Here is a 24921-nt window from a genome sequence, read left to right as displayed (position 1 = left end):
CAAGAAAATGCTTGTTGATTAAAGTGTCTAGAAAGATCAGACTTTCATTATTATTATTATTGTTGTTTATTTATTTCATGAATTGAATTTGGGAGTGTTGGTTGTTGAGATAAAGGAGAATGTCTAATGTGTCTGAGCCACATGACCAAATGGAAAAACACATCATATAGAATATGATTCTGAAAACCTGACTTATTTATTTCATGAATTGAATTTGGGGATATTCGTTGTTGGGATAGAGGAGAATGTCTAATGTGTCTGAGTCACATGGCCAAATGGAAAAACACATCATATAGAATATGTTTCTGACAACCTGACACGTTTTAGAATGGCAATGTTAAGAGCATGTTTTTCAGAATATGTTCTATGTAGAAATTGGCTAGGTGCAAGGATACCCATAGCTCTATTCTCTGTCTCTCTGAATTTGTAGCCTCTTGGTCCCTGAATTAAAAAAAAAAAAAAAAAAAAAAAAAAAAAAAAAAAAAAAAAAAAACACCTTCACCCTCCCCTCCCCCAAACTGGTATCAACGATGACCTTTGGTTGGAAAGACCTGGGTTTGTATCCTGTCTGGGACTTGAAGAATTTTTATATGGACTTTTCACTTGAAGGTGAGGTAGTAGCAGGGTTGTTGTTTTTTTTCCCATAAAATTTCATCCCAAAAAACAGACAAACTAGCCAGAAGAAAATATGTAAGTAATAGACATTTATGGTATTTGGTTGTATCAGGAAATTTAGAATAATAATGTAAGATGAGGTGAGATAACAAAATAGTTAAGATTCCTTAGACCTTGGCATCATTAATCCATAAATGGTAACTCATAGTTAAATAAAAGTTAGCCATACTGAAATGTTTGTTGAAAGTTAAAAATGCAAATAGATTTCTTCTGTGTTTGTTCCAGCAGTTTAAAGAAAGATTATTTTTTATTTTAGTTACAGGGCAGTAAGAAGGCGTGTAATATGGCTAATTGGACAGTGGATTGGTGTTAAACTTTCTCCAGAATTGAGGCCAGTATTATATGAAACAATTCTTCCGTTATTAGATTCTAAAGAAGATTTAGTAGTACGACTGACAGCAGCAAATACTCTTAAAGTTGATATCCTTCACTATTTTCACTCATGCAAGTGAAATGAGGAAGATGTGATTATTAAGCATTAACTGTTATTAAGTTTGCAAAGTAAAAATTAATGAAATCAGAAATTTTGTATTATTGAAAAATTGATAAATTATATTACCATCATGTAATATTACACTGCAAATTATATTTTCCTGATTTTCTTTTATATATAACTTATTTTCAACTTTTAACAATATTTATTCTAAATTTTTATTGTAATATGAGAGTTTTCTAATAATATTTTTCTTTGACTTATCACACCAGTAGATGATTTTGAATTCAATATAGAGCAGTTTCTTCCAGTAAGTTATTTTCATGTCTTGAAATTAATATAATTGATAACTGCAATAAATGATAATTTTGCTCTGAAAAATGAAAATGTTGCTCTGAGTTTGAATTTCTATTCCATGTGTAAAGTGAGTGTTGGAAAGAGTTGCAAGACTTCTTTGCCAAATTGACCATCAAGTTTCTTTGCATCCAGTTTGGAAATTCATAGAATTCATTGGAATAAAACTTAAGTTCTACACACACGAGTTATTTTTTACTTGGACAACCATAACTTTCTTTATATAAAGTCTGTATCCATAGACAGCCTCGACAAGATCAACTGTCTTAAACTTTCCAATTTTGGGAAGTCATCCTTAGTAATATACCCAATTCCTGTGTCAAATAAGTTTATATTTATAGAAATAAGTATAAATAATTTATATTATTTATATTTATTTCTTTGAATTCTAATATTTATAGATGAAGTTATCCTTCTGCTAATAAATATGTCATATGCAATCAGTTTTCAATTGTTATTCTAATATTTAAACACGTGGATAGGCTTATGTGTTCGTTACACGTGTTGAATTGGATTTAAACGGTATTGCTTATAAATTACTTATACTAAATTACTTATACTAGCCCCACTGTTACACCAAATTGTAGTTGTCTCGCATTTGTAACAAACTGTTTTGTGTGCTCTGAAGATGCTGGATATAATACCAGCAAAATATTAGCATTTAAGTTAATAAATAGTTATTTTCTTATCAATCTGTGTTCACATCAATACCGTTTAAATCCAATTCAACATGTTATTCTAATATGTTTATCTCTTTTCATACGTATGATTGAAAATGGTTATGAAACTTAACTAAAAATTCTGTATGTATTAAACAAATATTTTTTTTACATAGTGTTCTTTTTCTTCAGCCATTTTCTGTCCAACATAGGTCTCACCCAGAGTCTTCCATTCAGTCCTTTCTATGCCACCGAGTTCCAGCTATCTCTTTAATCTCATCATCTCATGGTTTCTTTGGTCTTTCTGTAGCTCTCTTTCCATCTCTGGGGGATATATATATGAAATGTTATTATTTCAATATTTATCATTACATCATCAATTTGCATCTCTATTTATTGTCCTAATAGTATTTAATGATTGGACAGGTTTTTGTGATTTTTTATAGAGTTAATAGATGTTCAGAGGTAAAGTCTTGAATTAAAAGAGAGAACTTTTTTTTTTTGACTATTAAGAAGATGTATTTGTAATATTTTGATATAAAGCGATAAGCCAAGCTTTTATGTTATGGAGCATCCTTAGATCAGAATGTGTCTTTTCACTGCAACTATTTTTTAATTAAAAATTAAAATAAAAATTGTATGAAGTGATCATATATATATATATATACACACACACACACACACACACACATGCACACAAGGGTGGTCTGAAAAGTTCTCTGCCTAACAATGAAAAACGAATTTATAATTTCAAAATTATTTTTATTTTTCAATATAATCTCCCTTAAGACTAATACATTTATTCCAGTGTTGCTCCAGCATCATTATCCCGTCCCTCTAGTGGTTCTCAATAAGATCTGCAAAATATCCCTCTACAGCTGCAATCACCTCTTGATTCGAAGAAAAACACTGACCAGTGAGGAAGAATTTTAGTTTGGGGAAGAGATAGAAGTCAGAGGGAGCCAAATCGGAGGAATAGGATGGTTGTTCCAACAATTCATAGTGCAGAACCCTGTAATTTTCCCATTGCCAAAACACCTTTGTGGGCAGGTGCATTGTCTTGATGAAAGATGATTTTTTCTTCTGCAAACTGGGTCTTTTCTCATGAATTTTTTTGTCTAGTCTGGTTAAAAGATCGGAATAATATTCCCTGATTATTGTTTTACCCTTTTCAAGATAATTAATAAACAAAATGCTTTTAGCATCCCAAAACACTGATGCCATGACCTTTCCTGCTGACGAAACCGACTTGTCTTCTTTAGTGCTGAACAACCGGCTTCTGTCCACTGTTTTGACTACTGTTTGGATTCTGGTGTGTAATGGTGAATATAAGTCTCATCCATAGTAATAAATCATCATCATCATCAAATTCCTGCCATGTACCCTCAAGGGGTGTACAGGATATGACAGTACTACATGAAAAAATTACATCATTACTAACTTCCTATCTACAATAAATTGATGCACAAAATCAGTTTTATTCATATTAAAATGCTCCAAGCACTGTTCAGAGATTTTCATGTGAGTGCGTTTTTGATCTGCTGTGAGCAAGCGTGGCACCCATCTTGCACAAAGCTTTTTCATTTGCAATTCTTCATGCAAAATATATCCTACATGTTCTTTTGAAATGCCCACAGTCTCAGCAATTTCACGCACTTTGACTCGCCGGTCATCCAATACCATATCATGCACTTGATCAATAATTTCTGGTGGTGTTACACTTTTTGGACATCTTTCACGTGGATCATCTTCAAGGCTGGTAAGGCCAGGCTTAAACTCAGCAGCCTATTTCTCATCATCATCATCATCATCATCAAATTCCTGACATGTACCCTCAAGGGGTGTACAGGATATGATAGTACTATGACAGCCCATTTCTTAACTGTTAAAAATGAAGGAGAAGAGTGCCCATAACCTTTTATGAACTTCAAATGAATTTCTTTTGCCGTTAAACCTTCTTTTACAAAGAATTTTATAACCTCACGATACTCAATTTTATCCATTTCAAGGGATACAGACAACACTTTTGCTTCTGACAGCTGTATAACACAAACTACTTGATAGAATGACTTGCAATTTCACATGGATGGTTATGACAGATGTGCCAACTTCGAAAAAAAAAAAATCTTGTAGATAGTGTTGCCATCTATGGTCGAGGCCAAGAACTTTTCAGACCACCCTTGTATGATCATATATATTATATCATATACAATCACACACACACACATATATATATAAAGCAGGTTCAAAGGGAGTGGAAGGAGGGTAATTGTTCCACTGGATAGAGGTGGTGATAATGCTGTAGCTTCAAATTATAGACCAATCTGGATTTGTGGTACAGGTACTGGAGAGATTGGTGATAAGAAGGATACAGAGATGGGGTGATAACAGCAATTTTTCTGTGGTTATCAGCATGGATTTGTTAAAGAGAAATCATGTTTCACTAACTTATGTACTATAACAAGGTAACAAATACCTTGGACAGGGAAGATGCATATACAGTGGTGTACTTGGTTTTTGCAGAAACTCTTCATAGACTCCCACACAACAAGCTGGTAAATGAATTGAAACAGATGGGATTAGATAACAGACTTCTGAGTTGGATCAGTGACTGGCTGTCAGATAGGTATCAGAAAATTGTATATGAGGTGCAGCATCCCGAAAGAGAAAGGTCACTAGTGGTGTGCTGCAGAGGTCAGTTTTGGGACCATTGTTGTTTAATTTGTATGTTAATAATATTGGGATGGGTTTAACTAGTGATATGCTGCTGTTTGCAAATGATGCAAAACTGGGGAAGCAATAGATTGTGTGAAATGGGCAGGTAAGTGGAAATGTCAGTTCAGTGTTGCAAAATGTAACATTTTGAGATTTGATAAGCAACAATGGGATGTGAAGTATACACTTGGTGGAAAAACTTTAAAGGAAGTAGTGGAGACAAGATCTAGAAGTGATGGCGGACAAGGATCTGAAATTCAGGGGCCAGATTGCACAAGTTGTGAAGACGTCATATTGGATAATGGCAATGATGTGGAGGACCCTGATATACAGAAATAGAGAGGTTATGATGCCATTGTATGAGACCTTGATCAGGCCCCATATGGATTATTATGCACAGATTTAGTCGCCGGGTTTTCATGGTGACGAGGATATGTTGGAAAGGGTCCAGAGAAGATTCACGAAGGTAGTGAGTGGTCTTTGGAATGTGGAGTACGAGGACAGATTGAGAGAATGTAAGTTGCAGAGCCTCGTGAATAGGAGAAAGGGTGGGGGGTATGATTGAGACATATAAGCTAGTCAGGGGTTATCATCAAGCTGACATGGAAGAGATTTTTCATACAATGGGAAAGGAGGAGGGGTAGAACAAGAGGCCATTGCTGGAAACTGTATAAGGAGGATGTGAGCAGAAGACTGAGGAGAAGGTTCTTTGCATGGAGAGTGGATGCATTGCCTGATTGTGTTGTGAATGTAGACACATTGAATCAGTTTAAAGCAGCACCATTGTATGAGCATGTGTGCAATAATGTGTACCTCCCACGATGAGTCTCTGGAAAGGGTCCAGAGAAGATTCACGAAGGTAGTGAGTGGTCTTTGGAATGTGGAGTACGAGGACAGATTGAGAGAATGTAAGTTGCAGAGCCTCGTGAATAGGAGAAAGGGTGGGGGGTATGATTGAGACATATAAGCTAGTCAGGGGTTATCATCAAGCTGACATGGAAGAGATTTTTCATACAATGGGAAAGGAGGAGGGGTAGAACAAGAGGCCATTGCTGGAAACTGTATAAGGAGGATGTGAGCAGAAGACTGAGGAGAAGGTTCTTTGCATGGAGAGTGGATGCATTGCCTGATTGTGTTGTGAATGTAGACACATTGAATCAGTTTAAAGCAGCACCATTGGATGAGCATGTGTGCAATAATGTGTACCTCCCACGATGAGTCTCTGGAAAGGGTCCAGAGAAGATTCACGAAGGTAGTGAGTGGTCTTTGGAATGTGGAGTACGAGGACAGATTGAGAGAATGTAAGTTGCAGAGCCTCGTGAATAGGAGAAAGGGTGGGGGGTATGATTGAGACATATAAGCTAGTCAGGGGTTATCATCAAGCTGACATGGAAGAGATTTTTCATACAATGGGAAAGGAGGAGGGGTAGAACAAGAGGCCATTGCTGGAAACTGTATAAGGAGGATGTGAGCAGAAGACTGAGGAGAAGGTTCTTTGCATGGAGAGTGGATGCATTGCCTGATTGTGTTGTGAATGTAGACACATTGAATCAGTTTAAAGCAGCACCATTGGATGAGCATGTGTGCAATAATGTGTACCTCCCACGATGAGTCTCTGACTCCATGGAGGTCAGGTGTTAATAATAATATTGCTAACATTGTTTAGAATATATATTTGGTCATTCAAACATAAAATTAAAATGAAATATATATTGATCTTTAATTGACCATGATTTATAAACATCTAATACCAACAAGTTTTGCCAACAGGGCTGTCCAAAAACTCAAAGTGGCTAGTACAGAGAAAATGGAGTAACACTATTGTATAAATTAAACATTAAAACAGAATGCATAACATCACATGCATGGAGCATGTTGTGTTAGTCACTGTTATGAGAGCACTTTCTGTAATTTTGAGCGAAATTAAATTCTGGCAGACTTGAATGATTTTATTAAGGTTTTCCATATGTCAACTATTATCATTCCCTGGTTTCTGTTAAGATTTTCTCCAGAACAGACTACAACAGCTTCTTTGAAATTTCTACAACGGAAATCTTCTAGGTAAGGCATGGAGCTGCTATCCCAATTAATGGTATGGTTAGTAATCACTAAATGATGGGCTAGACCTGAGTTGTCTGTTCTGTTGTTATTAACATCTCCTATATGTTCTTTTTTTCGGATTTCGAGGCTTCTCGAAATCCGAAGTTTGAATTTTTTTTCTCTTACCATCCATCCATCTTTTTTTTTGTTATTATCACTCCAAGGTAGTTGAAATGGCCAACAATTTCAATTCCTTCTATATCTTTAGGATGGATTTTAATTCCTGGTCACTTGTTGCTATTATCACTGTGTCATCTGCATATCATAGGTTAGTGATTGTTTGGCCACCTAATTTAATACCTCCATTCCACTTTTCTAGAGATCTTTTCATTGTAGTTTCGCTGTAAAGGTTGAATAGTAATGGTGAGAGTATGCATCCTTGTCTTGATCCTTTTTCAAATTGGAATGCAGGGGACAGTGAGTTTTCAATTCTTACTGTTGCTTGATTTCCTTGATATAAGTTCTTTATGAGGGTTATATGGTTTGGTATTCCTGATTCTTGCATGATATCCCACCTCATGCAGTCAAAGGCCTTGGAGTAATCTATAAAGCATAGATAAAGGCTTAAGTTTATAAATCATGGTCAATTAAAGATCAATATATATTTCATTTTAATTATATGTTTGAATGACCAAATATAATCTAAACAATGGTGGGAATATTATTATTAACACCTGACCTCCATACCATTGATTGGGATAGCAGCTCCATGCCTTACCTAGAAGAAGATTTCCATTGTAGAAATTTCAAAGAAGCCATTGTAGTCCTCTGTTCTGGAGAAAATCTTAACAGAAACCAGGGAATGATAATAGCTAGCATATGGAAAACCTTAATAAGATCACTCAGTTTGCCAGAATATAATTTCGCTCAAAACTTCAGAACGTGCTCTCATAACAGTGAACACAACACACTCCATGCATGTAATGTTACGCATTCTGTTTTAATGTTTCATTTATACAATAGTTTTTCTCCATTTTCTCTGTACTAGCCACTTCGAATTTTTTCTCTTACCGTTATAAGCCCTGAAGAAGCCGGACAGCCCCGTCGGCGAAACTTGTTGGTATTAGATGTTTATAAATCATGGTCAATTAAAGATCAATATATATTTTAAATATTCCTACCTTTGTTGTACTTCCAGGAGTTACAGTCTTTGAAATGGAGATTGCAGATGGTGATGAATAAGTATATTAATGATGGGTAAAATAGTGAGATGATCTGCATTGATTTTTAAAATTTAAAACTGAGATAGGAATAAAGGAGTTAAAAGTTTAAAAAAAAATAGGATAGATACTATTAAAAGATGAGAATAAATTTCGTAAAGAATGATGCGATATTATTAGTAAATGTACTATAAAACTTGTAAAAATGAAAAATATTAGAAGAGAAAAATTAGAACTTGAAACTGTCAAGGATAAAAAAGGAATGTAAAGAGTAGATCAGAGGTAAATTAGTTCAGAGGTAAACTCTTGAATTAAAAGAGAAAACCTATTTATTTATTTATTAATTTTTTTTTTTTTTTTTTTTTTTTAGCTGTTGAGAAGGTATATTTGTAATATTACTCTCAGTTTTAACTAGACCACCTAGATTTGTGAAGTGAAGCTGAAGGCTTTGCGAGACTTGGCATTATCTATATGTAATTTTTCTCTTTACTTGACTTTCCATAGTGATTGTTTTAAATCTGTTTGAAATTGGGATAGATATGGAAGGCATAGTAATGGATTCTTTACTCTTCATACACATGAGAATTTCATTCTCTGCAAATTGTGGCAATATCAAGGAAAACATTAACCAGGACTTTGCTCTGGAATCCAAATATGGCCACTTTACACTTTCAGTAAGCAAAGTGGTTGTATTACACCAGCCAGTGAGACTCGGGACTTTACCACTAGGGATGCCTAGTACTACAGAGCTTTGGCATTTTCTCTGAGGGTATGGTTACCAACCTTGAAACCTCAATGAATTTCATCTCCCACCTAAAGACAATTAGACAAGAGGATTCAAACCAACAGCCTATTTTTGAGAGTGAAAAAAAAATTGTTATAAATCAGAGTTGCCTGAGTGGTTAGAACAATATTTTTGTTGTTTGTGATGATTATGGATAACAGTGTATGCTTTGTAAGCTTCCAATAAGCAAAGTGGTGATATTACACTAGGCTGTGAGACTCGTCTACTTTCTAGTGATGCCTAATACCACAGAGTGTTTGGCATATTTTTTGAGAGGGTGCTACACCTCAATCCCTGCCTCTGTGGTGATTCTTCATAGTACTGCTTCATGGTATAAACAATACCAAAGAATAATTTATTTAAAATTTATAATAAAATCACTTATTATTTTATAATATATCTCTTTCCCATTATCTCATTCATGTTTGCCTCAGTGGCATAACTTGGCTTCTTAAAGCCTGATTAATGCTCTGATATAGATGTTTTTTAATGTGAGCCTCATAAAATATTGTCTGGATTTCAAATCCACGAATGGTGTTTTTTTGTAAACCCATAGTACGTATATATTTACACGAAGACTAAGATTTAGGTGGATCGATACAGTAAAAATTACGTTAGAAGGCCGAAATATAAGATCTGACAATATTGTGGAGTCCTGAGAGATAGAGTAATTTGGAGGATAATTGTCGACAGGAAGTTAGTTATAATGTAACCCTTTCATGTAGCAGTCTTAATATCCTGTACACCCCTGCCCCAAAGATACATTTGAGGAATTTGATGGTGCGGAAAAAACAATAATAATACTAATGCTGTTGTTGTTGTCGAGTCCATTGAAGAGCTTTTAGATATGACTGTTGAACTTTGATAGAGTAGAGCTTTTCTCTAGGGTTATTGTCAGTTTTCTGTAGAGCAGTTGCTGGACAAGAATAGATATGGGCAGGTGTTAGTTCAACTCCTGGACAGTTCTTGCATGCTTCATAGCTCCTACTACCGTCTGGCTGAATTTTCATGCCTTTAAGTTCCGTCCTTAGTCTGGTGATAATACTAATAATATATAATTAGTATTAATATACAAATAATATACAATATTATTTGTATATTAATACTATATGAGGTATGTGAGGTTGTCTATTCTGTAAGACAAAAGGAGGGGGAATAGATATTGTTTTTGTGAATTTTTTTGTCAACCATATATCTGGGATGGTATAATATAGTATGATTTTTACTTTTTAGTAATTTCTTTGGACCAGAATGTAACTATTTTTAAAATAATTTATACATGCTTTTCTTTTGAAAAATAGTGGGTTTCTGTTATACTCTGTTTGATCCATTATTACAGTTTCATTATTTTTTTTATTTTATGTGACTCACCTATAGTACATTAATACTGTGGGTGGGTTAAGATTTTCTTTAATTAAAAAAAAATAAATGAAATTAAAATCTTTAATTAAAGATTTTCTTTTTTTATTAATTTTATATATTTCTATTTTTATTATTTTCTTTATATACATTATCTGAAACCCCTGTTCTAGAGACTAAACATGGAACTTTTTCAAACCACTAAAAGCTTCCAATAAGTGGGGCAGTGGTGTTTCACACTGAGCAATGAATTTCATCTTCCCACCTAAAGACAATTACAAACATTCATGCCCATGCTAGGATTCAAACTCCCCAGTCTATTTTTGAGAGGTTAAAAAAAAAATTATTATAGCCAAAGCAGATTTGTCAGACTGGTTAGAACAATATTTTTGTTGTTATATAAGTTTTTTATGGCTGCTGTTTCTTATGTGGAATTTAGGGGGATTTGGATTTTACCTATATCCAAAAGAATATTGTTAGCCACTGTGAGAAGTTGATCATAGATGTCACTTCAATGATGATCATGATTTCTAGAACAGGTATAAAAGTGGTGACGAAATTGTGACCTCGACTTGAGGACATTGAGCAATTCTTCTGTAAGTCTCTGTGATGATAAATTCACTCCATGTGATCTTGTCATAGTTGTGGCTAAAGTGATTTCTACTATAGGAGGACTTTGAATTTTTTCATATGAGTTTGACTTTTTTCAAATTCTTTAATTGCTGCAGACTTGGAGATGTTATAGAGGATAGACCACTGTTCCAGGTTTAAGATTTCAAGTTGTTCTTATAATATTGATAGCCACATTGATTTTGGAAAGTCCCATGTGAGTGCTGCCAATCTGTTCCCATATTAATACTAAATTTGCCCATGTATAAATGCATTTAGCTTTAGCAGAATGAAATTTTTGTTTAAATTTCAAACAATCAGAGATGGTATTAGTGGCCCAACATCAAATTTTTTCAAATAGGAAGGCAGCCTATTTGAGATAGATTGCTAAAGATCTGGGAGATAGTCACTCTACATTTTTCCTGACTTCATTAAATTAATCTTCTTTTATCTAGCTCTCAGAGGGTATCATGATTGAGCATTAGTTCCTTTTTGGTTACAGTTTGAAGTGTTTCCAAAGGTACCTAGTTGAGTGATTTGCATTTGAAAACAGTTGTGATTTATGCTCTGAAGATGCTGATTAGAAAGCCACTGAAATATTAGCAACTTAATTTGTTATTTTGTTCTTTTTGTTTTGTTTTTATCCTATGAAGCACTGCTATGAATATATTGAATGAATATAATCTGTGAGTAAATGAAAATAAAATCAGTAAAAGAAAAAACTTCTATTTTTTCAATCCTTGCAATGCAGCATCTGTCTTTATCTCTGAACTTATTGCAAAATGTCCATATCACATTTTTTTTTTTTTTTTTTTAATGAAGGCACAATATTTTCAAAACTGTTTAACCAGGTCCTGATTTGATGATGAAAAATCCTTCTCCCCAAATGCATATAGGGCAAAAATTGCCCTATATGCATTTGGGGGGAAGAAATTGCCCTATATCAACTCAAGCTGCAGTACCTTTAGTAATGAATTTTCTGTTAAGATAATCCTCCAGTTTTCAACATATAAAGCAGACAAACCAACATTTGTAAAATGCTTGCTGTTTGCAAACATCACACATGGCCACTACATCATTGCTTAGTTATCTTGTGCTAGTTTGTAATAAGCTGAATTCAAAAAACTTCTTCAGTGAGAGGGGAGAAAAAAATAAAAAGGGACATGTCTCAATAACATTAATGCTGTGTCCATAATACACATCTCACTATCAGATATAATTATTTCATTAATTTATTTTAATAGCTGCTGTTTATTTTGGATGATCTATAATTTATCTTCTATAATTTATACATTTTTTCTTGTAGTATATAGAGTCAAGTGTTGATCTTCTGTTTAATCTCTTAAAACAAGTCAATGAATGTGATACAAAAGTAAGTATAATACTTTATATTTTATATATGTAAAACTTATCAAAATCACATAAAAAATAAAACTTATTTTCATCTTCTCCTCTTCCATTTTGCATACTTGTTTTACAAGTATGCAAAATGCTTAATTTAAAAAAAAAATAAAATTCTTATTTTAAATGCATTTATTTTGGAAGAGTTGAACTAATTGTGAAATAATGTTACTGTTTTGGAGTTTTATTATATTAAATATGAAATATAAAATGTTTTTTCCATGTGATTGGAACATCTTCCATCCAAGAATTGAACACAGATACTATTAGTGTACATAGCATCAGTGGAATTACAGAAATACCATATTAATGTAATTGAAGTTACTGAGATTAAGAAAACCAAAACACATGAGAGATTTCTAAATAATTATAATTCTAACTGCCGACTTACAACTCAAATACAGACTAAGTATTGCTTGATATAATGCCCCATTGACACCATATAACTGTAGCGTATTCAATAGCTTCTCTCTTGGCACCTTATCATGTGCCTTTTACAGATCGACAAAACTTAAATACAGATCTTTGTTATATTCCCATGCTTTCTGGACTATTTGTTGTAAAGTGAAGATCTGATCCTGACAGCCTCTATTTGGCCTGAATTGTGGAAGAAAAGCTTCACCAAGCTTTTCTTCCACAATTCTTCTCAAACGTTTCTCAAGTATACTTCCATAGATCTTGCCAGGAACACTCAGTAGGGAAATACCTCTGTAATTCTCACATTCAGTTTTATTTCCCTTTTTATATATGGGCACTATTAGAGCTCTACTCCAATCATCGGGAATTCGTCCCTCTGTCCAGGCTTTCTGAACTATGCAGTACAGGCACTGTAAGACTTTCATACGACCATACTTCAGCATTTCTAGTCGAATATCATCTACTCCTGCTGCATCCACGTTTCAAGCCTTTGATGGCTTTTTCTACTTCAAGTATGGATATGTATTCTTCCTGATTGTATGCCTGTTGAGTGTTTTTTTTTACCACTGTGCTATCACTGCTTGTTTCATTTAGCAATTTTTCAAAGTAATTACTCCATACTTCAAGGATATCTTCTGTCACCTTTGTCGTCTCTAATTCCTTTTACTGCACTCTTTCATCCATTTCTGAGCTTCTTCAACAACCTCCATAATATCTTGCCACCTTCTTGATATTTAATTTCTATGTTCTTACCAAAGTCTTCCTATGACTTTTGTTTAGCTAGTTTTATGTATTCTCTAAGAGCACAAGCTGACTTATTTGCCAGAAACTTTTGATATGATTTCTTCTTTTCCTTCACTGCCTCTTTAACTTCCTGTGTCCACCTTGAGTTCCGATTTTTCTATCCTTGCAGACAACCTCACCACATTTCTCTCTGGCTTTTTAACAAATAAGTAACAAATTATAATTATAATTTGTTACTTCTGTGTTTGTGCCGCCTTTATTATGTGTTAACACACTAAAGATCATTTGTGCTGTTTACCACTTTTTTTTTCTCCATGGACATACCTTATCCCCATGTCCATGTCTGTCCAAGAAGACTACCTGGCCCCCCTTTCTGCTCCCTTAGGATCCTGATAATTTTGATAAGTCTCATCCATCCCTTTAGGACTGGTAGAGTCCCCTAATGAATGGTTCATGACAAATTGTAATGTGGCTGGTTCGTCACTCCTTGCTGTAATCCGTGTGTGTGTGTGTTCATGGGGCCAGTTTGCCTATTCTGGGGGATGAAAAACCCAAGTTTCCAGGTGGAAAAAACTCCCTACCTCTGTATGAGACGCTAACTCAACTTTCATCGAAAGAGACTAGATAAAGTTTCCTCGTGTCACTGATGGGAATTGAACCCAGGTCTTTCTGACCAAAGGACTTTGTCTATACTGACTGAGCTATGGAGGCTCTTATCCTGCTAATGCTGAGACTTAAACAGCTTGGTTAGAGGATTGCATTTTGTTCTGAGTTTCTTGTAATGTACAGGCTGATATCCCATTGCTTTATTCATTGCTGTAATTTCTTAATATCATAAACATCTACAGTTCACCTACCTGTATACCCTATCACTCTCTGTTTGTTATCTCATTATCTAATGCTCAAATTAGTTTTGAAACAGGTACTATTTGTTATCATGAATCATCATTATCAATTTCCTGATATATCTTCAAAAGGTGTTCTGGATATGATAATAATATATGATTAAGTTTATGTTTTTACTAACTTCCTATCAACAATTTTTCTCCAAATTAGTCTGTTATTTGTTGGGACTCCAATGATAGCAAATTATTTTGATCATTGAGGTTCCAGATCTCTCATCTGGCTTGTGTAAATACTAGATGATGGTCCCAAGGACTGGTGGAGAAGACTGGAATGAATTTCAAACTGCAAACAAGTACCTGATCACAGATCCAACTGTAACCTCGAGAATTCAAACTGCCTCAATACCTCTGGAGCCAACTAAACAATTTTAGGTCTGGACAAGGCTGCTATGACCTCTTACTACATCTGTGGGCAATTTCAGTCACCCTTGTGTGCTGAGACTATTCATCATATCACTGATGATTGACCCACATACTCCTTCTCTGGAGTCCTCAGGAACTAGCACTTATTCAAATAGTGCAATCGATTAACTGAACTGTCAATCTATATATAACTCTACTCATTAATTTCTATCCATACACTAAATAAATAAATCTTTACTGTTAACTGCATCAATCCACCTAGATATTGGTCTTCCTCAGCATCTTTCTCTCTGTCTGTCTCTCCCACTATATTCTGGAATGCAACACACCTACCTGATTACTTAACTTTTCTCTCCTGTTCTGTTTAAATGACTAAACCACTTTAAATTAGCTCTATCCGCACATTCTTGAATGTGCGGATAGAGCTAATGTCTTTTCACTCTTCAATTTTTCTTAGAACTCATCTGTGGTTTCTAGTCTTTTGAGTAAATTTTTGTTTCTAATCCATCTCTCATATCCACCATTTAAATTTGATTTGAAGATTATCTTATATACCACTAGTTTAGTGTTTTGGCTGATTTATCTCTTATTCCACATATATTTTTTCAACTGCCTTCTATATTAGAGAATTTGTTTATGCCATTGTTTATCTATTTCCAATTTAATTGTCATCTTCACTAAATTCTGCCTAAATAACTGAAATGTTTTACTTGTTCTATAGGCTTGCCATTGAGATTGTAACTGATGTTTCCAGAGTTTTGCCTATTTTCATAGTTTAGACCTTTTTTTATTGCTGATTTTCATTCCAAATTATATTGCAGCAGCTGTTCAGTGAATTCTAGGCTTGTAATGGATTTGTTTAGGAGTACAGCATCTTCTACACAAAGCAAAGAGCTAAATTTGCTATCTTTGATTTTGACATCACATTTAGTGCAACTTCATAAATGCGAACCATATAGATGATGAATAAGAGAGTAGATAGTTTAAATCCTTGTCTTACATCTTCCTGCATCTTCAATTCTAACTGTTGACTTAAAACTTAAAAATACAGACTATGTATTGCTTTCCATGATGTTCCATTTATGGCATGTAATTGTAGCATTTTGAAGTTTTTTTCTTGGCAAAGTGTCATATGTCTTTTTCAGGTTTATACAAACTCTAAATGCTTCATATATTCACATTATTTATCAATTCTCTTAAAGTGAAAATCTGATCCTAATAATCTCTATATGGCCTCAACCCCACCTATTCTTCCCAAGTTTCTTTTCCATAATTCTTATCTTCTTCTCAAGCAAGAGTAATGCAATACACAATAATAAATGAAAATAATGAAATAAATAAATAATAATAATGAAAACACAAGATTATATATAATAATAGTAATAATGACTGTATTAAAACACTGATATTTTGGCGTGGAATCATCCCCAGTGAAATTGCTGGCCTGGTTGGCTGAGCAGCTAGCGTATCCGCTCTCCAGCCAAAAGGCTGCAGGTTCGAATCCTGCCATGGGCATGGATGTTGTGATTGTCCGTGGAAATGCTAGTGGTGGCGACAGGCGGTAGATGGCGTTGGCATAGTTGTGGTTCGTTGTAGTTTGTGGATTGAGTGGTGGAGATGTAGAGTAGGTGTCCTCAATGAGTCTTTGGACTCCCTGGAGATGTTACGTAATAATAAAATAAGGTCCTTTCAAATAGAACAGTGGATTTCACCTCATGGCACACACACGCACACTGTATGCTACAGATGTCATCCGACTTGTCAAGACAACTGATATGTAATGTTGCTAAAACAGTCATTCAGAAAATTTTAAATATTTAAAAAGATAATAATAATAATGTGATTTTGCCTGAGAATCAAAATTTTCAAAACTCTCAGTAAGAATATACAATTGTTTTAATTAAAGTTAAGGCAATATATTAAGGCCTTGAAGCTTTCTTTGAATATCTAAATGCCCTTTTGTGGATGATGATGATCCATGTCTTGAAATAAAAGGATTCTATGATCAGTGTTAACTCCATGCTGAGCAAGGCCAGTTTTATTAGATTTCTGGGTCACAGATATTGTATTGGAGTTCTGGAAGTTTCTCTTCAGTAGAATGACCCATTTGTCCAAAATATGAGTGATGGCATTAAAAAGAGCACTTCATGAGCACCTGAAAGAGATCTAATACCTGAAATCTAGTACAGATCTACCCTGTAGATTTGTACTAGATTTATTTAAGATTATATAAGATCATCTGCAGAAACAAACTATTTGCTGAACTAGCTGTGTACAAGACAGTGTCCCACTAATTTTAACTTATGAATCTGAGAGCTGGGTTAGAAATAAAACAGTTAATCAAACACTAGAGACAACAGATATGAGAGTCCTGAGAAAAATTAGAGGAGAACAGATGGCATCAATTTCAGAATCATATTAGAAATGAAGATATTAGGAATAAACATTGTTAGTATTTTGTGCATAGAGCAAATTTCAGGTGGCAATGTCACTTAAATAAAAGAGAGGAAAGGTTACCAAAACAGATGTTTGATTCCAGATCTGGTGGATTGATTCAGTTAGAAGTGTCTCAGAAGACAGGAATATGAGACCTGGCAATGTTGCAGGTTGGACAGACTAATTTAGAGAAGTTTTTGATAGGAAATTAGTAATGTAAACTCTTCATGTAGTAGTATCTTGTACCCTTCTTATATACTATCAGGAATTTGATGATAATGATGACGTATTATAAATGTCTATAATGAGTTGGATCTTGTGAATGGGAACACCATTATAATAGTGTTCAGTTAATGCTGTAGTTTGAAGGAGAAATAACAGATGAGGCAAACTCTACTTACAAGGATTGTTCATGTTTTTTACACTGTATGATGCATTGAATTATGGTGTACAGGTATCCCTTGATTAACGCGATTAATTAATCCCTCGCTGTTACCGCATATATCAAAATCGCGTTAATCAAATATAATAATCAAAGCTAAAAATTACAATTCGTCCATGATCGATTACTATATTAATAATTAGTTTTATATGGGACGAATGCAACGTAAATGTTTAATAAATGCTTGTGCCTACATTAGTTACTGCAATATTTTATCAAAAAAAAGTTATCAAGAGTCGTTTGATCAGTTTTAGTTTTTTTCCTATCAGCATAAATTCTACGATAACGAGCAAAATGAGGTTTTGCTAGTTTCTCTAGACTCGGCAAACAAGCATTCCTCGATTACATCTGGATCCATATCCATTACTTGCTGCTTAAGCGATTCTAAAACTGTGAAATATTCCATCCAGTTTTTTGATTGTTATCTCCTTTGGAACCTCATCTTCACATTCCATTTGTTTGTTGTCTTCATATTATTATTATTATTACGTAACACCTCCAGGGAGCCTAAAGACTCATCGAGAGAGGGCACCTACTCTACAACTCTCGTCTCCACCACTCCACTACCCGCAACTGCCTTTATCGTCTACACCAACGCCATCTACCGCTGACCACCACCACTATTTTCACAGACAATCACAAACATCGATGCCCACGACAGGATTCGAACCTGCAGCCTTTTGGATGGAGAGTGGATACGCTATCCACTCGGCCAACCAGGCCAGCATTGTTGTTCAGTTTCAAGAAGATACTGAAATCTTTTGAATTTGAATCCAATAATTCTTTAACATCATCTGCATCAATACCATCAAAACCAAGGTCTTCACCAATTGCAACGATTTCTTCAACCATGTTGTTCACAGGATTTTGAAAACCACCTAAGTCATTAGCGCATTCTGCAAAAGGTTTTTCCAAACAGCTCTCATGCAGCTAGAAGACATTTGCTCCCACGAATCATGAATGTTTTCAATTGCATGTTTAATCTTAAATTTTTTTCAAAATTCTTGGAGCCTAATCGCATTTCCTCCTGTTGTTTCTACTGCCTTTGAGAATGTCTTTTTAAAAAAATAGGCTTTGAAAGTTGCAATGACGCCCATGTCCATGGTTTGTAGCAACGATGTCGTATTTGGTGGAATTTTGGTAAATTTGAAGGCACGTTAATTAAAACTCTTGCCATATATATAAATGGATTGTTGCAATTAATTTCGCTGCATTAATCAAATCTCGCGTTAATCGAAACTGTGTTGAGTAGGGGATACCTTTATATATCTTCCAGTGAAGGTAGGTTTAGGATTATACCTAACTGGGATAGCACCTAAAGGAGAATGGAAAAGCAGAATATCTAAGATTTTTTTCATTCATTGTAAACTTGATATAGGAATGGAGATTTTTTTTTTTTTTTTGTTCCAGGAAAGGGCAGAGCATTTTCTGAATATGGTCAGATATCAAAAATATCACTATAGTGTACTAGAAAGTTGAGTATGGCTGAAAGAGAACAGAGTTTTCTAAATATTCATAGTTGTAGTAGTAATACTTTGCCAAAAGTAAGGAAGAGAGAGGCCCCTGTTGCTGTACCCTCTATCTCTCTATTTGCTTGTAGATTTTGTTTTTCCCAACTGAAATACCCAAGTGTATTACTAATTACCAATGCATTACTAATAAATCAGAAATCTTGAGAGCATTTAGAAAACTCTCCTTTCTCATCCATTCATCTTCAGCTTTTTTTTTTTTGGATACATTACATTGATATTTTTGCAATCTGTCTACATCTGATTCCTTTTACAGTACTCTTTCCTGCATTTCTTACATTTTTCTCTGTATTCTTTCAGGACATGTGGTGATTTACTTGTCACATGATTACTCCTTTCCCAGGTCTTCTCTGCTTTTATTTGAGTCCATAAGGTTTTAATTTTTTATCCTTGCAAACAAAATACAAAATTATATTGTATTTTGCATATGCAAGCATGAATAGTATATGAATATTTGAGTCCAGTTCACCTTGAAAGCTGGTTGATTTCATTTTAAAATTTTCTCATATATATGAGATCTGAAATTGGAAGTGTACATTACATTATTGATTCAGTCAATTGAATTCAGTCAATAAGACCTTCATAATTTCTTAGTCTATCTGTGAATTGTACTTATGTTTATATTGAAACATGTTAGCAATGATTAGTTCATATTCTGAAAAGAAATCCAATTGTGTCTTTTTTATGTTGACCCCCACACATGATAGGTCACAAGACTTATAATACCACAGTGCCATGTGTGAGCAAGTGATTAAGGAGGAAATGTAGATATGTTTCTTAAAGAGTAGGAGATTGTGTTCAGTGGGAAAAACAGAGGAATGGTAGCAGCCAATTCAGAGGAGCAATGCCCATGAAAGTACTATAGAAAAGGCACAGTGCTGAAGTAGAGCGCCTATGATAAAGTGACCGAAGGGAGTCTGTGAGGGAAAGGTTGTCTGTTAAATGGATTGCCCTCTTCTGAATATCATCAAGAATTCTTCAAGAGGTCTTGGGTGCTTCAGCCCAAATGTGGGAACAGTACTCCAAAGTTGGATGGATCTGAGACTTATAGGGTGTTAGGAGTTGAGAGGAAAAGAAGTAATGTTTAGAATGGAAAGAACACCAAACTTTTTAGAGGCCTAAGGAGGCTATGTGAGTAATATGTTTGTTCCAGGATAAACTGATGTGACAGTCAACTCAAGAAGAGAAAGTTAATGTTGAAAGGAAACTGGAGCATAATCAGAAATATGAGGGAATGAGGTAGAATTTTCCTTGTATGTAATAAGGCAGGCTTGAGTTTGTTTTTTTTGGCATGGAAATTTACTAAGTCATCTACGCCTCATTTCAGGATGTTGAGGAGGTCAGTATTCAAGTCATTGATTATGGAAGATCTTGAGGCATCTAACATTAGGGTACTGCAGGGTTTATTAAATGATGAAGAATACTGTTGTCAGTGAAGCTGTGAATAAGATCTTATATTTTGGCCTTCTAAGCACGTCTAACTGCATAAATTCATCTGATTCTTGATCTTTTTTCCTGCAACCCTTTCATCAAAGACTTATTTTTCTAACCTTTCCTCTCCCATTCTGCTTTAACAAAATGGGAGAGGAAATGATTCACTTTGATCAAAAAGTGATTTGATCAAAGTGAATCATTTTTATCACTTTGATTCACTCTACTTATTCCAGAATGCTAACAATGTCTTTCCTAATATCTTCATTTTTTAATATGATTCTGCTGTTAATACCATGTGTTCACTCTGTAATTTTTCTCATAACTCTCATTTTTGTGGTCTTTAGTTTTTGATCAGGTGTTTTATTTCTAACCCATCTCTTAGATCCATAAGTGTATAGTCTAAGTGCTTTGGCTAATTTCTCTTATTTCATATAAATTTATTCATTTAATTCCACCATACTATTTTCTTTTTCCATACTTCATTTGCAACCTTCACTAAAAATTGTGCCTAATCGCTGAAATATTTTACTATTCCTGTAGATTCTCCATTTAGGCAGTGATGTCTTCCATGTTCTTGCCTTTTCATAGCGTGTCTTTTTATTGCTTCTTCTTCTCCTTCTCCTCAAGGAATAGGCATTTGCCTGTTCTGGCTTCACTGGTCTTTGCACCTTGTTGCTGGTCTCTCTCTCTCTCTATATATATATATTCCTTGATCTTTTTATTTATATTATAAATATCTAGTTCTTTTCTTTTTATTGTTGATTATTCAATATGGCAGTTATTCAGTTTTCTTAAGGAATCTCGAAGACTTGTACTGGATTTATTTAAGAGTATAACATCATCATCAGCATAAAGATCTTTGATTAACATCTTCAATTTTGATATCAGAACAAATGCCACTTTCATTCATAACGTGATCCATATAAATATTGAAACAAGCATGAGACACACTAGTCACACCTGACTACATCAAACCATCTTCCTATATCTCCTTCAGTTCTAACTGCTGACTTACAACTCAAATGTAGACCATGTATTGCTCTATATAATGCCCCATTTATACAATAATTGTAAAATTTTGAATAGGATTTTCTCTTGGTACCCTGTTATATGTTTTTTCTAGGTCTGCAAAATTTAGATTCTGATACATTTCTCTGATTTTTTTGACTATCCATCTTAAAGTAAAAATCTTGTCCTGTCAATCCCTATTTGACCCAACCCAATTTATTCTTCTCACTGTTTGCTTGCATAATTCTTACCTGGTACACTCATAAGGTAAATTTCTAGAGAAATTTACTACTAACATTGTTTTATTTCCCTTTTTTATAGATTGGTGCTCTGAGAGCTTTACTTCAGTCATCTGGAATGGAATATGATTTTCTGATCAGGCTTTCTGAATTATGCATTGTAGCCAAAACATATACTTCCATATTTGAGCATTTCTGGTTGATCATCATTTATTTCAGCTGCCTGTTCACATTTCAGGTTTTTCTTTTACCATCTCTAATTCCTTTTATGGTACTCCTATCTTCATTTCTAAGTTTTTTTCTTTCAATATCCTCCAGAGCTTTTTCCCATCTTTTTTTGATACTCATTTTATATTCTTAACACAATCTTCCAGCGACATTTTTTTAGCTAGTTTTACGCATTGCTTTGATTACTTATATTTTTCTCTGTATACTCTTAGAGCACATGTCTGCTAACTTGTTAAGACTTTTTAATGTTTTCTTCTTTTCAATGATTGTCTCTTTAACTTTCTGAGTCCTCATGGAATTCTGATTTTTTCAATCCTTACATACCTTCACTACATATTCCTCTGGCTGAATCAGTCAGTGCTATCTTCAACATTTGACAGTGTTTCTCTGGATTTGATTCATGTTTTCATTTTTTCTTGAATAGTATTTGTATATTTGAGTTCACCTTGCCAACCAAAAGTTCAACTTTCATTCTTTTTAAAACTTTTGCATATATTTTTCTTTTTGACATGAAATTCGTTTTTATCCTGCTCAAGACCAAATGGTGATCACTTCCAATTGAAATCCCATATATATATATATATATATATATATATATATATATATATATATATATATATATATATTCTTCCTCTGCACTCACATGACAATGTTACATCAGCAATAATACAGTCAATAAGACCTTTCTTATTTCTTGTAGGTTCTCTCTATGTGAATTTGTACACATAGTGATGATTAGTCCACGTCCTGCACAGAAATCTATGAGGTACTTATCATTATTATTAGCTTTGCCCTTCTCTCCAAATTCTCTCAAAACATTTCTGTATGTCTGATATTCATTTCCTGTTGTTCATGGCTTCCATTAAATATTCTCATATTTGGATATGGCAGATACCCTTAACATAAACTGTGTGAAAGATATAATTATTAATAATTTGCAAATTAATAAAATAAGAATATAACACTTTTTAAATTTATTTTTTAAACAATACCATGGCAAAAATGTTCTACTTTCCATCCTGTTCTGAGTGTGGTCTACAGAGTCCCAATTATTTTTAATGGCATACTGCACTACTTCCAGGTACACTATGTATACTATGTTCCAAATTTTTACCTCCAAAATTTATGTCGTCTGCTATAGTACGCACACAGATTCGAGACCCTTCGACACTTCTGCTCATGTCACAAAAAGGAGAATCCATTCCGATAATAGGGTAATCTGTCCATCTTCTGGGATGAGTTGTTTATTATTACACATCGGAAAATTAACTTCTCTTTTATGATCATTGTAGGTTTTAAAGTGGTAACTATTTTGCTTGTATAACAGTTGGAAAATTTTATCTATAAAGCACATGATTTCACGTATTGGGCATCAATTCGTATCATTTCTTTCTCCTCTTCAATGATAACGTCCAAGAGTTAATTAAATCTTATTCTGAAGAATTGAGTGATTCTGACCTGCTAAATTTATATGCACAGTGAGAAGATCCCAAAGAATATGAAGAAAATTTAACCACTGATAGTCAACCATAAGAGATTTCACAGAAACAATTTTAAAATATTTTTCGTACAATCGAAGTTTTTAAGAAGCAATGGTCAGAGGCTAACCCTGATGAAGAGAGAAGCAGTAAAATTTGCAGAAGAGTGGAAGAGGCAATAGGGCCATACCGTCGGTTGTATGAAAAAAGGAAACAAAATGCCTGCCAAACTACGTTAGCTCAATTCCTTGTTAAGAAGTAGAATAATAAAATTTATATTCTGAATATGTTTTATTGTCTTTCTGTTATTTTCCTTTAACTAGGCCCTGAGACATACCTTAATTCTTTTATAAAAAAATTAAGGTTAAAAAAGAAAATTGAGGAATGAATTATACTTTTTCCCATAGGTTATTATATTCGATTAGTGCATTTTCGATTAATGCTCCAATTTTAAAGAACGCATTAGCCACACTAATTGAGGGATTGCTGTATACCAAAAATGTTAATCATTATAATAGAAATTTTGATCCTTATATTTCTACAAAGATCTTTTAATTCAAAATTGGTTATTTTCATCTAATTTTTAATATTTTTGAGTTTAATTTTTTCGATGTTATTAAATATTGCAAATATTCAATACTATAAAAAATTTCTTATATCAAAGATGTGAGCAATATTTAAAAATTTTGAATGCAAGAATATTTAAATATAATGATTTTGGCTATTTCACCATCATCGTCAAATTCCTGACATTTATTCTCAAGGGTGCACAGGATATGATAGTATTACATGAAAAATTTACATCATTACTAACTTCCTATCTACAATTTTTCTCCAAATCAATTTATTACCTGTCAAGGCTTCAACATTGTCAGATCTTATATTTCTATCTTCTAAATCCACCTACATCTTGGTCTTCCTCTGGGTCTTTTTCCTGCCAACCTGGCAGAGAACACCTGTTTTGCTAATCTTTCCTCTCCCATTCTGTTTAAGTGATCATACCACCTGGATTAGCTCTGCTAACACATTCCTGGATGCTAACAATGACAAGTTCTTTCCTAATATCCTTATTTTTAATATGATATTGCTATTAATGCCCCTAATCTTTCTCAGGACTCTGATATCTGCTGTCTCTAGTCTTTGGTCAAGTGTTTTACTTCTAACCCAGCTCTCAGATCCATAAGTTAAAACTGGTTTGAACACTGCCTTGTATACAGCTAATTTAGTGTTTTGACTAATTTCTCTCTTATTCCATATAAATTTATTCAGTTGACTTCCTACCATACCAGCTATGTTGATCCTGTTGTTTATTTCCATATTTAATTTACCATCTTCACTAAAAATCGTGCCTAAGTAGCTAAAATGTTTTACTTGTTCTATAGGTTCTCCATTCACAATGCAGTTGATATTTTCAATGCTTCTGCCTATTTTCATTGTCTTTGTCTTGTT

General features: G+C 33.9%; 1 protein-coding gene across 1 annotated transcript in view; it reads left to right on the top strand.

Annotated features, from left to right (window-relative positions):
* The window catches only part of Impbeta11 (importin beta11), a 277003-nt gene that overhangs the window by 161045 nt on the left and 91037 nt on the right, over positions 1–24921 (top strand). Inside the window, exons 14-16 of the mRNA XM_090391468.1 lie at positions 932–1095; positions 1378–1418; positions 12155–12220. Coding sequence (XP_090247594.1) covers positions 932–1095; positions 1378–1418; positions 12155–12220 — 271 coding nt within the window. The remainder of the gene's footprint in view (positions 1–931; positions 1096–1377; positions 1419–12154; positions 12221–24921) is intronic.

The sequence above is a fragment of the Typopeltis vanoorti genome, chromosome 4 (assembly GCF_054136105.1).
Source record: "Typopeltis vanoorti isolate ZY-2024b chromosome 4, IOZ_Tvanoo_1.0, whole genome shotgun sequence".
Lineage (NCBI taxonomy): Eukaryota > Metazoa > Arthropoda > Arachnida > Uropygi > Thelyphonidae > Typopeltis > Typopeltis vanoorti.
Note: the sequence above shows the minus strand (reverse complement) of the source record. Positions and strands in the feature narration are given on the sequence as shown.